Source organism: Antedon bifida, chromosome 10 (assembly GCF_963402885.1).
Source record: "Antedon bifida chromosome 10, ecAntBifi1.1, whole genome shotgun sequence".
NCBI lineage: Eukaryota > Metazoa > Echinodermata > Crinoidea > Comatulida > Antedonidae > Antedon > Antedon bifida.
The window spans coordinates 11,832,462-11,846,773 of NC_136235.1; the positions used below are offsets into that span (position 1 = coordinate 11,832,462).

The following is a 14,312-nucleotide window of genomic DNA, read 5'->3' on the forward strand; positions in this document are numbered from 1 at the left end:
TCCAAGCACTGGTGGCGATTATTTGTATGCGGAACCTACCATATTTAAGGCTCCAACTTATGTGTCATTCGTATTTGGTCGATCCGATTCAGTCAACATTTTCATATTTTTGTGATAAACTCGTGTACTCATTACGAACAGTCCCGACAATAATATTCTCACCATCTGATCTCAAAATAAAAATAAATATTATAAATTCAATAATTGTTCTTAGGCCAGCTATGACTATTTTCTGCGAGTATGCATTCTTATGATTACAAAAGTATAATTCTGACATTTTTATTGTAAAGTCATTGGGAGGAACAATCCAATTGTATTCGGAAATGAAACATATATGTTTGTATAGTTCCAGTGTGACCATGGGGGAATAGTTCCTCGGTCTGACCATGGAGAAATGAGTTTCCCTGTTGGTATGGTTTATCTGAGTCAGTTCGCACTAAAGTGCGTTCACATTTTCAAGGTATTTACCATGTTGTTTCCGTGTCATTATATCGGTAAGGTAAAATAAATACAGGCCTAGATATTAAACTAAACTGTCACAGGAAACCAGTGAATACTGGAGAATAATGTTCGGTCACAACCGGAGTCAAACTTCCGATCGATCCGTCGCCGCGGCTTATATGGGTGACAATCGAGGAAAAGTAGAGGTGAAAGCTAATCATGTGACAGTGAGTCAGCGCTATGTTACTGAGAGGGAAGCCCTTGAGTTTTTAGCATGTGACTCATGCTCAACAGAGGAAACATTCCAGATGACAAGAAACTCGGCTCCCTTGCGGATTATACTAATGATCGTTCGATTGACTCAATTAAATCCAGTCATCTGCACATTTACAAGGACTATGAATGCCAATGCCATGGTCATGATCAAATTCTATTTCCACTACCTAATTTTTAAATAGTTTTTAATAGTTGATGAACATGTATATCAATCAAGTTTTTTTTAAGAACATTACTTTAAAAGATTGCCGTTCGGGCTGAATTGCCACTAAATCTAGAACGAACTTCAATTCAAAATAAATGTTTATATGGCCTACGAAGAACAACGAAAATGAGTATAGTCACGAGGTCAGTTTCTTATTAATTGTTGCTGTAAGAACTAGTAACTGAGTATATTGAATAGAGGTCTATTAGCTTATGGTCTATAACCATTAGCAGTTGCACAATTTTCCAGGGTTAACTTTCACTGTTAAGGCGTCACGGTATTATACTTTGTCATTTGATGATCAAAGACCAACAGTTTGAACGCCCACATCCTTGCCTGGGGCAAGTTGGATTAACCGTGCGAAATTTGACAGTATAACCGATTCGAATTGTGACGTTATCTTTATCGGTATCCCAGGCGTACCTCATGATTAAACTTGTCAAAACAACATGCATCGATTATTAAGCAACCCATCAGAAATGTGGCAATTCCCTTCCTTTTTACATGTGTAAAGATGTGTAAAGCTTGGTTCCCACTAGCGACGCAACGTAACGCAACCTACGCAACCTAAGAAAATGCCCTTCCAATAATTGTGTTTGGCCCCGTCTGCGTGAAATCAAACCTTCGATGTTCGCAGCACTGTTGCGTCGTCGGTTCCCACTTGTGATTACGATCACGTTGCGTCAATCACGTCGCTGCGTTGCGTTCTAGTGGGAACCACGCTTAAGATATCATTTTTATCATTATTATACCGAACCTCAATATTTAATACTGATGCCAATCTTTATATTGTTTTAGCTATGTAGGCCCTAATAATAATATACATTTTCTCTGTATATATACCTGTTTTATCATATTTAGGCCCTAATAATAATATACATTTTCTCTGTATATATACCTGTTTTATCATATTTAGATTTCAACACAATATCAAAATATTTTCTATAATCTTGTAACCTCAGACTGTGTAATATCACTTAAATGTCCATTGTTTATCATGTGTGCAATAAAAGTGGGCTAGCCTCCACAAAAGAGAAAAAAAGTATTGGGAAAATCTACGGTTATCGATATAGGCCTCTTATAGGCCTCAACGGCAAGGGCGCAGTACACTGTACATTTTCTGGGTCCATTCGTGTTAGAGTAGGCATAATTAGTTTTTTGTTCATCCGGCGAAGTAAAGCAGGCAGACTTTTGACCTTAAAAATTGTACCCCTTTGAACGAATTCATACATGGCCTTTAAATCGAAACATAACAGACAGAGAAAAAGTAAATACAATTTCTCAAATAGTATCAAGTACGCATCAATTAGTGATGTTGACAAACTGTCCATAATATCGGGATCATTATTAAAATACTCCAAGGTCTCGTGTCAGCACGTGACAAATTACAAGCACGGCGGCCTTGAATTCAATTATGTCGACGGCGGGGATGGGAAGGGGTTATCCTCGTAAGGATGAAAATGAAGGCTTGTTGTCTGTTTATTTTCTGTGCATTCCATAATGATGGGTGAACACGATACATGTTTTATCTTTTCAAACACCATGTAGCTGTTCCAACATCGCTGCAGAGCAATACAACTGTATTCCTAAGTACAGTGGCGTAACGTAGAGACCTGAGGCCCCTGGTTTAGGAACTCACCAACGCTTTAAGCCGCTTTGAACCTTTTTCGAAATTGCAATGCTTGTGTTTTCCTCTGGGCACTGCTCGGGGGTCCCCATAAGCTAAGAGGCCCCTGGGTTTAGCCAGTGAGCGCTCATAGCCGTTACGCCACTGCCTAAGTAAATCATGATAGGATAATTAACGGGGGAATAATCATAAATTAACAATATTATGTTCGATGACTCAGATACAACTACAGATGATGATAAAGATAAATGGTGACAATTATGATAGTATACGATTAATTGAAAATACTGCTGATGATATTAAATGATGAAGATGATTATGATTATGCTGATGATGGATGATGATGATGATGATGATTTACTGTAAAATGATGTTGCTGACATGACCAAATAGTGGTATAAACAGCGAGTTGTATTGTAAAATAAGTTATTATTTATTAATGGTGATGGTAGGCTATTGTTTGATTTGTCCGAGGCCACATTGCAGCCCTGTGCTACAACATAAACAGTAGAAATATCGGAATAACGTCCTAAACCAACTCGCACAAAATAAGAACACCGGCCCTGAGGAAAATGTTAATGTTCTCATAAAAATGTGTATACAGTAATTTTTAAATTATATTTGATAAGATTTTTTCAACGTTGTTCATTGCAACATCGTTGCGATGAAAAGTGTACATGCGCCCTCTAGAGTTTGTAAGCTAACCATGAAGTATTAAAATGATCGTACAGTATATAGATTTTGTTTAACCAAACATAATGATGGGAATTATTATAATTAATAATAATAATAATAATAGTATTTTGTAACACATACTTGTTATTGTGTTTTCAACCTCTGCGTATACATATTTAATTCATAGATTATAATGGTGTTTATCAAACAAAATGCAGATGTTAGAGGCTTACTTTAATGTTATGTTTCATAACATTAAACAATAAACATCTTTTTATGAATTGTTAAGAATATCAATATATGGCCTGATGTGTAGACTTAATGCAAGCAAAAATATTTTAATCTCAACGATTATAAGCAACGTCTTAGTTAAGTCGAAGATGCTCTCCAGATGGAATGCCATCCTGAGATGAGTAGTAGTAATTTTGTTTATTTTATTTATTTCATTTATATGTAATTTACTTTCTATGGACCAGAGTTTCCGAAATAAAAGATTGAATGAATGAATGAATAACAGTAGTAGCTACTAGATGCTCGTCTTGATAGAGTGTTTTCATATCATACGGTACCAATTATCATAAATTATGATATTGGATATTTTTTTCTGTTTGGAGATTATTCAATATTATTTAAAAATAGGTAATATTCCTACCAAATATAAGTTCAAATAATCAGTACTGTGTAGGCCGTTTTTACTATGCCGAAATATATAAATATCTTGGTGGTGGATTGAAGAGTTTTTAGTTAAAGAGTGGATACTTAAAAGACAAGATATACATTTTGACCATTAAAATAAACAAAAAAGAAAGTCCATGAAAAACAAAGTTTTTTCCACGTGTAGTGTCTATATATCACGTGGTTATTATAACAGTACACTACCCCTAATATTATTAATGCACTGTCCAAAGCATGCCTATGATAGCTGCCAACTATTTTAAATGACAGGCTCCACTGTTTCTGACTGCTTTACTCTGCAGGGTTGAAACAATATGGGGGCGGTTTCAATGGATTCGTCCACGCGATAGCAAAGTCGCTTCATTGAATACGATTGACATAATGGGCGGAGCTTATCTGTGTATAAAACCCGCGATTCGTTACTGAACAGCTGATTTCAAGATAGTCTTCGGCTGTGTTCATTTACGAAACAGTACACGGACTTATTATTATTATTTTCTTGGACTTATATTATATCTGTCGGATTCAAAATGAAGACGGTTTCGGAGATGTTGATCCGTGCCGATTTTAATCGCAATAATAACCGCGTTAATGCCAATGTTGGACAACTTGTGTTGAACAATACCTTGTTCCAGGCATCGGCCCTGCAAACACAAAGTGCCGCTATCAACCACGGAGTTGTTGCTTGGAATGATCAGAAAAATACAGAAGTTGCAACTGGAGGGAGGGGAAAGAAAGAGCAAAGGATTCGTCGACCAATGAATGCATTTATGGTTTGGGCTAAGGATGAACGAAAAAGACTTGCCGATCAGAATCCGGACCTTCATAACGCGGATCTTAGCAAAATTCTCGGTAAGTTAATTTTTTAGATGTATCTATCTGTTAAAAAAATTCCATGTCTTTTTGTTGAAACTGTAACACGGGTAGTCAATGATGTTTACTTGGGTAACCAAAAAGTATTTTTTGCTGTAGGCCTAACTTGCGTAAAGTTTGAAATTTCCCAAAATTTAATTTTCACGTGTGTTTATTAATACTACAGTGTTATTATTAGTTTCCCTGCTTTAATAACACACGTGATACCGTCCGTATGCTATTATAATAATTTACAAAAGGTATATATCTACATAATATCGATAATTTACGTGTTTGACAATGACAGCAGATTCCGATTAAAAAATCAATACCTTATTACGTTGTTTGATTCGGCCGTGGTTTTATTTTAGCCAGAGCCCGCCTCCCGCAGCGAGTACCGATCAGCTGGTTAAACCGAAGTTCATGCTTTGCTGTGGAAAGATCTCCCTGGTAACGGCTATACCTGGCTGGAATCCAGGTCAGCTTTGCAAGCGCATTGATAGATTTTTAATGATGGAAAGCTGCCATGCTTTTAATGCAACGCTTGTAAACACAGAATTCACTGTTGATGTAGATTACTAATAATACAGGCTAGGCAAAATCACGAAACGTATACAATCGTCTCGATGCATTTATAAGAACATATTTTATTCAACACAGTTCTTATATATTACTTACACGCTATTTAAAGAAGTATTTCTTGAATAAGTATAGAGGTTTAACAAATAATATGATGATTTTAATACAACATGAATGATATTAATAGTTTTAACTCACACTGTGCACTGTTTTGTATTCGCACTTATTTGAATATCTAATCTAATGCAATTTTAAACTTACTAACATTTTGTATCAAATATACTACAGTATCGGTATTAATGCTGGTTGTGATATGTTTTCAATTATAATATCGTGATTAGGGCACAGGTTTGGTATAAACAGTAGTGATGTAGACTCTGAAATGTAACTATTAAATTAAAACATGGATGGGCCAACTGGTATGTTTCTGCAAATCTCCATTTCTATTTATTACGAAAGTACTTTTCGCACACCATTTTGATCTGGTTCAAACGACTGTGTATTTCTGTCGGAAGTTTTCAATCACACATGTTTTATTTAACCGACATTTTGGCACATTTCGTATTTTTCGTGTTACTATAAATGTTTAATATGATGTTTATGTACGCGCTCTGTTATGATGGTCATTATTTGTTATGATGAATAAATATTAATTAGTTAAAATAAATTAAATATTTTCCAACATTAGTACTGTTAGTGAAATTATATTCGGTTTTATTTGATTAAATTGTTCTTGAGTGTTACGCCGTCCGTATAAATGATTCGGATACGATCACAACACAAAATACCAGCGATACGATTGTAAACGCACAGTATATTATATTATCTTTTGTTCAAAATAAATATTACATTTCTGAAACCCGATAACTTGCAATGCACAAGTATCGTCGTTTTGTCACTTTTCTATCTATGCTAACCAATCGTAAACACTTCTGTGTCATCACACCCGGTCGACCTCCAATAAACTGTAAAGCCAGGGAGACCCATTTTACATTTATTGCTAGTATCTGTCTAAATGTACCCAATCTAATGTGTTGTCAAAGACATCTATATCAGTATGTGCTAGATGGTAAATAACTATTCAGGTTTTACGTAATTATTTATTTAAAAACCATGTTTGTTATAAATATAGTATGCCCGTCTTCATTTCACGTCTAAATAATAATATAACATTATTATTACAGTATTCTAACGGTAGCAGCTCATTTAATTTCCTCAACTCGAAGCTCAGTGCTGATAGCATCACCTCTGAGTCATCGCGACTTGTTTGTGTCATAAAATGGGAAATCCAACAAAACGCATGCGCAGTATCAAGTGCCTCGGGATCGAAATCTTGTTTTTAACAGACCCAGCTGAGCGGAGCCCTTGAAAACAAGGGTTTATTTATAATACACTCTCAAGTGACAAGTGACATCATTTAACCGTTTGATGTTAAGTACCTTCTCCGTAGCAACGCGCATGCGTTAACTGTTTGCAGGCAATCATAATAGCTAAATATAGCTTTGGGCTGTTTTATATTTTTGCTGATATTTTAAAACAGTTTTACAATATAAACTGATCCACATTATGTTATTACTATTGTTATTATAGATATTATTTCACCTGTAAAAATTAAACGGAAGATATTTAATTTTTATTTGTTTTTATAAAATGGAAAAAGCCAAGCGCATGTTGGTACTTAAATTCCATTATTCCGTCGTTTATACATGTCAAGTCCGGACTGGCTTTGGCATTGAATCTGCAGATTACATAGCCTATAGAAACGTACGTGATACATTGTCGTGGTATTGATTACCTCACGTAACTTGTCTATTGATCCTCATTCACTCTGATAGAAATCGAGTTAGATCTACCTGATCATTTGATCAACATTCGTTTCCGTATAGGTGAATTTAAGTTCACTTTTTTTTGTATTTTGCAGGAAAAACTTGGAAGAGTCTTTCCCTTCCAGATAAACGGCCATTTGTAGAGGAAGCCGAACGATTAAGAGTGAAACATATGTCGGATTACCCTGAATATAAATACAGGCCTAGGAGACGTAAAGGCCCAAAGAGAAACAAGCGATCCGTATCAACGTCATCAGCCTCTTCTGAGACTTCCGGTACCAACGCCCAATCATCGTCATCTTCACCATCGCCTGTTGGAAGCGACGTCAACAGTCCGGCATCTACAAACTTTAATAACAATATTCAGACGCCTGATGTTTCCCCAAGAACATCACCAACCCCATTGGACAACACCGACGGAAATTCCACTTCGGAAGAGCTTACATCAATTCGATATCCTCTTCCACCTCTGAGCTCTTTCACTGGAACGAACGCGTCCGGTCTTCGCCAAACCCCTATACATAACAGGGGCTTCATCAATGCAATGGGTTTGCCAACCCCAGAGATGTCTCCGATTGAGTCGATGGACGATGTTTTTACATTCAATACGCAAACGTCCTGCAACGACAGTTCGAGTCGTATCTCAAACAAGCTTGGAAATCTAAATATAAATTTTAATATGAAACAGGAGGTTACGGACAATCGCTTCGTATCTCACACTGCAACGACGTCCGCGTTCCCTGCGTGCGAAACACTGACACACCTGCACGAACTTGTTAGCAACCAGACGCATCAACAGTGCCAACACGGCATGAATACTATACTCTCAACCACATTAAATGGTAACGTTTCTCAGCAACAGTTCTGCGAGCTTTCGCAGCCAGATATGCATCATCAAATGTTCAATTTGAACTCTGATTCGAACATGAACGTATTTTCTGCCGAGGATGTGGCAACCATGTCATTAGAACAGTTCACCGCAACAGAACAATTAAATGATTTGAACAGAGACGAATTTGACATGTACTTGAATACGCCTATGCTCATTCCTGATACCACAACGGCCATGTCATCCTCAGATGTGGAGCTTCTATCGTCTGTTTTGGCAGATGCGTCAGCGTCCGTTTACGAGTAAACGCGCGCGCGTGACCTGGCGGACTGAAGTCAGTGAATTGTGGGTAATCACAAGACTAAAACTGGAACATGCTCCGTTATCTCGTGATAAAATAATACATCTTCCATATAAAATAATTACGACTATATGAAATACCTCTCTTCCCATGGTGAAAGGATTGTGAATATTTTTCTACTAAAATCAATTTTTATAATGAGACAGAATTTTTGGACCAGATATTATATTTAATATTGTTCGCAGTTTAAGACTAAAATGCGTTTGGCATACTATGCAAGCCCGTAGCATTTAAAGTTAGTGGATTCTTGAATGTGATTTTAAAGTTGTATATAATAAATGCTAGATGTGATTCACGGATATCTCATGTAGATAATGCAGGTATTTGATTTTAACTGTAAAGCATTATAATAATATGTACGTATTCTAATGTTTTATTCATAACACAAAAAGTACGTAAGCCTCGATTTCACTCCTTGCACTGTTTATACATTACACCACCATTCCACTTGGATTATAATTCATTGCCCGTTGCAGACCAATATTCAAAGTTTATCTAAGTGCAATACTCGCTAGAATTGTGAGAGATTTCACAGAATTTCTGTGCAATTTTAAATTCAAAACAATGTCGGTCTATCTCTTATTAACTTACTGGTACCAATTAAACGTACACCTTTACAGCTGCGAAGTGAAATCGAGGCTCATTAATAATTTGGGAATTATTGGGGGCGCTACTTTGTAGTTTAAAATAAAAGTTGAAACTAGTATTTCACACCTTAGAACATGCTGCAAATGAATACAAAACGTTTAATAAGTTATGTCCCTGCTGCATACTTGACTGAAGCATGCAAAAAAATGAGTACTAAAACTGTAGAGGGCAGTGTATTGAGTATAATGTTCTGACTAATGTAACTGAATGTGCAATGACCCTTACAATGGGAATACATGAGGTATGTTGATACCATTTTAGTTTAATTTAAGCCCTGTTCAAACTGTGTGCTAAACAGTTTCTTTTGGTATAACATAAGATTCTTTCATTTCATATTCATAGCAGTTTGAACGGGGTTTAATGACCGAATTCAAGAACAATAATGTGTGTTTTAGTTCGGGATATTCATGTCTGTATACGTCACTATCTAGTAGAGATGTATATGGTGCTGTATTCGAACATTTGATTTGGGAAGGGTTTTTTTCCTCTATGTATATACGATAATAAATATAGATCCGTTCTTCATTAATAATAATAAAAGAACTCGCAACGTACTGTACTGCAACAGTGCATTATCATTTTGATATTCATATATTATAATCTGGTTTACTAATAATTATACTGAAATATAGTAAATCAACAAACATATTTTAGTTAAGAATATCTGCCTGTTCCATTCCACAATGGGGTGGAGTATTATAGTGCGGACATCTTTAAAAAACTGTGTTGTTTGGAGAACATTCCGAAAGAAAGGGGGTCGGAAGTTTAGGCTTACGAAGTCTCGTAAATTATTATAAACAGAACATTCTACCGAAGCTCAGAAGGATTTTTATATATATTTTTTGTTAATAATGAGTTTTCTTCATAATTTTGTAACCATATCTTTTCTCGAATATAATCAATTTGTACTTGTTAGGGTTTATTTTTCTGCTGAATAAGGTATGTGCTGGCATAACCACTTAGCAGCTGTTATTTTTGTTTCAACACATTTGCTAAGAAATAAATAATAATTCAACAAAGATTACCGTATTGTGCTTGATTTATTTATAAGTCGTGTCTTGTGTGGAACTGTAGCTTGGTGGTTAACGTTCTTCACTTCCAAACCCAGGTTCAATCGTGACCTAGTGTAGTGTCAGGGTTCAATCGTGACAGTGTCAGAGTTCAATCGTGACCTAGTGTCAGGGTTCAATCCTGACCTAAGTACCAGGGCTCAATCCTGACCTAAGTGCCAGGGTTCAATCCTGACCTGTGGTATCCATTCCATAAACCCCGTAATAGTTTATCCATCCTAGTATAACTTTCTGTTTGAAGTGTACTCAATTTTAAACCATGATTATACAGTACATACCAATCCGTTTAAAATCTTGCTTATAGTATATACAATTAAAGTCACATTTAACGTACGGACTGAAAAATACATTAAACATGTGAAATCTTCAATTGAAACGGAAAGATTGAAACGTAAAGGTTAATAAGCCTACCATATTGATATAAATGATACATAAAGATAAAACTGAATGGAACAGTATAACTATATTATTTTATTCATAATTATTTAAATAGTTACAGGTAAGGTCTTCTACGCGCATCAGGTATAATTACATAAACTTCATCAATCATTGTGCTGTTGAAAGACGCCGTGACATTAAAATAAATTACACCTTTCCACGAATTCAAATGACATATTAATTTATTAGAGGAAAATGAATGCAATAATACAGTTTGTACAATACGGTACCAATATACTATACTGGTACAGTAGTATTATAGAGATTATAATGCTATTTTAGGCCTACTATTTTGAAGCAAACCAATATATTCTATATCTTTCATAGCGTGTGAGATTTATGATGAAGATGATGATGATAATGATTTGATAGATTGGTAATGATAAATCATGTTACTTCCAATGACAACATAGAAAATGATTGGTAGGCCTAATCATGAACGTGATAATGATCTTGATGTTTATTTTGGACACCTTTGTAAATGTTGTCTGTCCATTCGACGCAATTGATACATGTAATCCAATTGAATTACACCTTGTGCTTTGGGAAAAAAGTCATTGTCTGTTAAGCTTTTGATTATCATGGACGCAACTCACAAACGTACAGTAAGCGCACCACAAATATTGACCAATCACAACGCGTGGCATCACTTGCTTCAACTATATACAAAAGTCACATTTAACGTACGGACTGAAAAATACATTAAACATGTGAAATCCTAAATTTAAACGGAAAGATTGAAACGTTAAAGGTTAATAGGCCTACCATATTGATATAAATGATACATAAAGATAAAACTGAATGGAACAGTATAACTATATTATTTTATTCATAATTAATCAAATAGTTACCGGTAAGGTTTTCTACGCACCAGGTATAATTACTGTATGATAAACTTCAATCATTAATAATACCGTGTGCTGTTGAAAGACGCCGTGACATTAAATAAATTACACCTTTCCACGAATTCAAATGACATATTGATTTATTAGAGAAAAATGAATGCAATACACTGGTACAGTTATAGTATTATGAGATTATAATATTATAGGCCTACTATTTTGAACCTAAATTCATAATCTACATCATTCATAGGGTGTGAGAGATTTATGATGATGATGGTATTTGATAGATTGGTAATGATAAATCATGTTAATTACAATGACGACATCGAAAATGTTTGGTAGGCCTAATCATGAAAGTGATAATGATCTTGATTAAGGACACTGTAAATGTTGTCTGTCCATTCGACGCGATAGTTACATGTAATCCAGTTGGATCACTGGTGCTTAGGGAAAAAAACATTGTCAAGCTTTTGATTATCATGGACAAAACGCACAAACGTACAGTAAGCGCACCACAAATATTGACCAATCACAACGCGTGGCATCACTTGCTTCAACTATATACAATTAAAGACTGAAAAATACATTAAACATGATGTGAAATCCTAAATTTAAACGGAAAGATTGAAACGTTAAAGGTTAATAGGCCTACCATATTGATATAAATGATACATAAAGATAAAACTGAATGGAAAAGTATTACTATATTATTTTATTCATAATTAATTAAATAGTTACAGGTAAGGTCTTCTACGCACCAGGTATAATTACTGTATGATAAACTTCAATCATTAATAGTACCGTGTGCTGTTGAAAGACGCCGTGACATTAAAATAAATTACACCTTTCCACGAATTCAAATGACATATTGATTTATTAGAGAAAAATGAATGCAATAATACAGTTTGTACAATACGGTACCAATAGGCCTATATAGGCCTACTGTACTGGTACAGTAGTATTCTTTATTATAATATACTATTTTAGGCCTACTATTTTGAAGCAAACCAATATAATCTATATCGTTCATAGCGTATGGGAGATTTATGATGAAGATGATGATGATGATATTTGATAGATTGGTAATGATAATATTACTTACAATGTCGACATCAAAAATGATTGGTATAGGCCTAATCATGAAAGTGATAATGAATGATGTTTCTTTTGTGTGAATGTTGTCTGTCCATTCGACGCGATTGATACGTAGTCGTCAAGCTTTTGATTATCATGGACGCAACGCACAAACGTATAGTAAGCGTACCACAAATATTGACCAATCACAACGCGTGGATCATCCGAACTGTCGCTTGTCGCGATTGATTCGACAACGACCCTATATCGTTGCGTTGGGTCAAGTGGAGGGGGGGGGGGGGGGGTGGTGGTCGTGGGAACCAAACGTTAAACGTCTTGCCGAAACATTTTTAAATGTTAGTAAAGCGTGGTTCCAACTAGCGACGCAACGCAAGGACGTAACGCAACGCAAGTGAATTGACCAATCAAAAGCGATGGCTTATTCGCTTGTGATTGCTAACTGTCTATAACTTCGCTTGTCATTGGTTAAAACGCTTGCGTTGCGTTTACGTCCTTGCGTTACGTTCTAGTGGGAACCACGCTTAAGTATACCATCCTTCATTAAACTGTTGTTTTTGGCATGCTCAAACTAATGTCGATCGAACTTTAAACAGTTAAAGAAAAAGTAATAGGGTAATAGTAATAGCATAAAGTAGGAACTTAACGTATCGGTAAGTTCTTCAGGAGGCTGTGTTTATATTATAGTGCTATTACTAACGTCCCGGAAGTTTAACAGACCGTGATAGAATTATAATATTGGCAAATAAAACACAGGTAAATAAAGTTGCAATGGCCACGTGTTGCGATATTGTTTACGTAGGTGCCTTGTTTACTGAAGCAAAGGTAAGGAAAACATAATGAAAGAGACTGAATCGACAACCGGTAAAATTGGCCTGTTATAAAGCGACGTCGTCGGAAAGACCAGACGGATGTTGTTGCACGTGGGGAGAGTAAAATACCGTGAAAATGCTAAATCAAAACTCACCAGCCGCATGTTTAGAAGCATTGGAACGTGATAATCGGGGTTTTAGCACTATGAGCCAAGGTTGTCGCAATACCGAACCCTGTCCAAGTCCATAATTCCACCTTACCGACTTTTCTAATTATTTATTTAAAGAACGGTAATTTTAAAGGTTGTGGAAATGGAAACGTCGTCGCTTTAAATGAATTTCTGATTATTGGTGAAGAACAATGCTTTTTTATTTAGAAAGACGAAGAAATATTAATTATGCACATGCATGATTTCTGTCAATTTAAAATTGAGATATCAAAATAGCAACAAAATAAACAAATAATGCAGACGCAAAGAAAAGAAAATCCGATTTGTAAATACAAAGTTAGAGCATTATGTTTATGAAGGCACCATCGTATAATATACGTCACTGACTGTCAATCATCGCTGTCTTTCATAGCAACATTACGTAACTTAAATGACAAATGACAAGGGCGAATCTCTATCCCGTTCCCTCACGCAGCGGCGAATTAAATGTTAAGGTGCGTTTATATATTTTAAATAAATCAAATTTTAAGTACGATAGTTTGTCCAAAAACAAACTGATAATAACAAGTTTTTTAATTGTATTTGGGTTGTTAAATAGGGGAACCACCCTGCGTACCCCTACAGGCCCATTTATACTAGGACGATAACGATCGACATAGATGAATATGCATTTTTCTACATAGAACAAACATTTTTCATCCTATAGAACTTGATTGTAAATATTCATCTCATGGTTTGTAATCACAAATGATGAATGTATAAAATTCTTTTTATCAAACCAATGGTAAAAAATACAAAATTAGATGGTAAATACCTTCTTGATGGTTTCGTTGTTCCTTACACGAACAAGTTCAAGAAGATTTTTATCTAATTTCGTACTTCTTTTTTTTT

General features: G+C 35.4%; 1 protein-coding gene across 1 annotated transcript; it reads left to right on the forward strand.

The window, feature by feature from the left end:
- Nucleotides 1-4,348: 4,348 nt before the first annotated feature.
- Nucleotides 4,349-10,013, forward strand: LOC144853764 (transcription factor Sox-7-like). Its single transcript, XM_078711588.1, has 2 exons — nt 4,349-4,751; nt 7,252-10,013. The coding sequence occupies exons 1-2, from the start codon at nt 4,430-4,432 to the stop codon at nt 8,289-8,291; spliced, it is 1,362 nt and encodes a 453-aa protein (XP_078567714.1). The 5' UTR covers nt 4,349-4,429; the 3' UTR covers nt 8,292-10,013.
- The last annotated feature ends 4,299 nt before the right edge of the window (nt 10,014-14,312 follow it).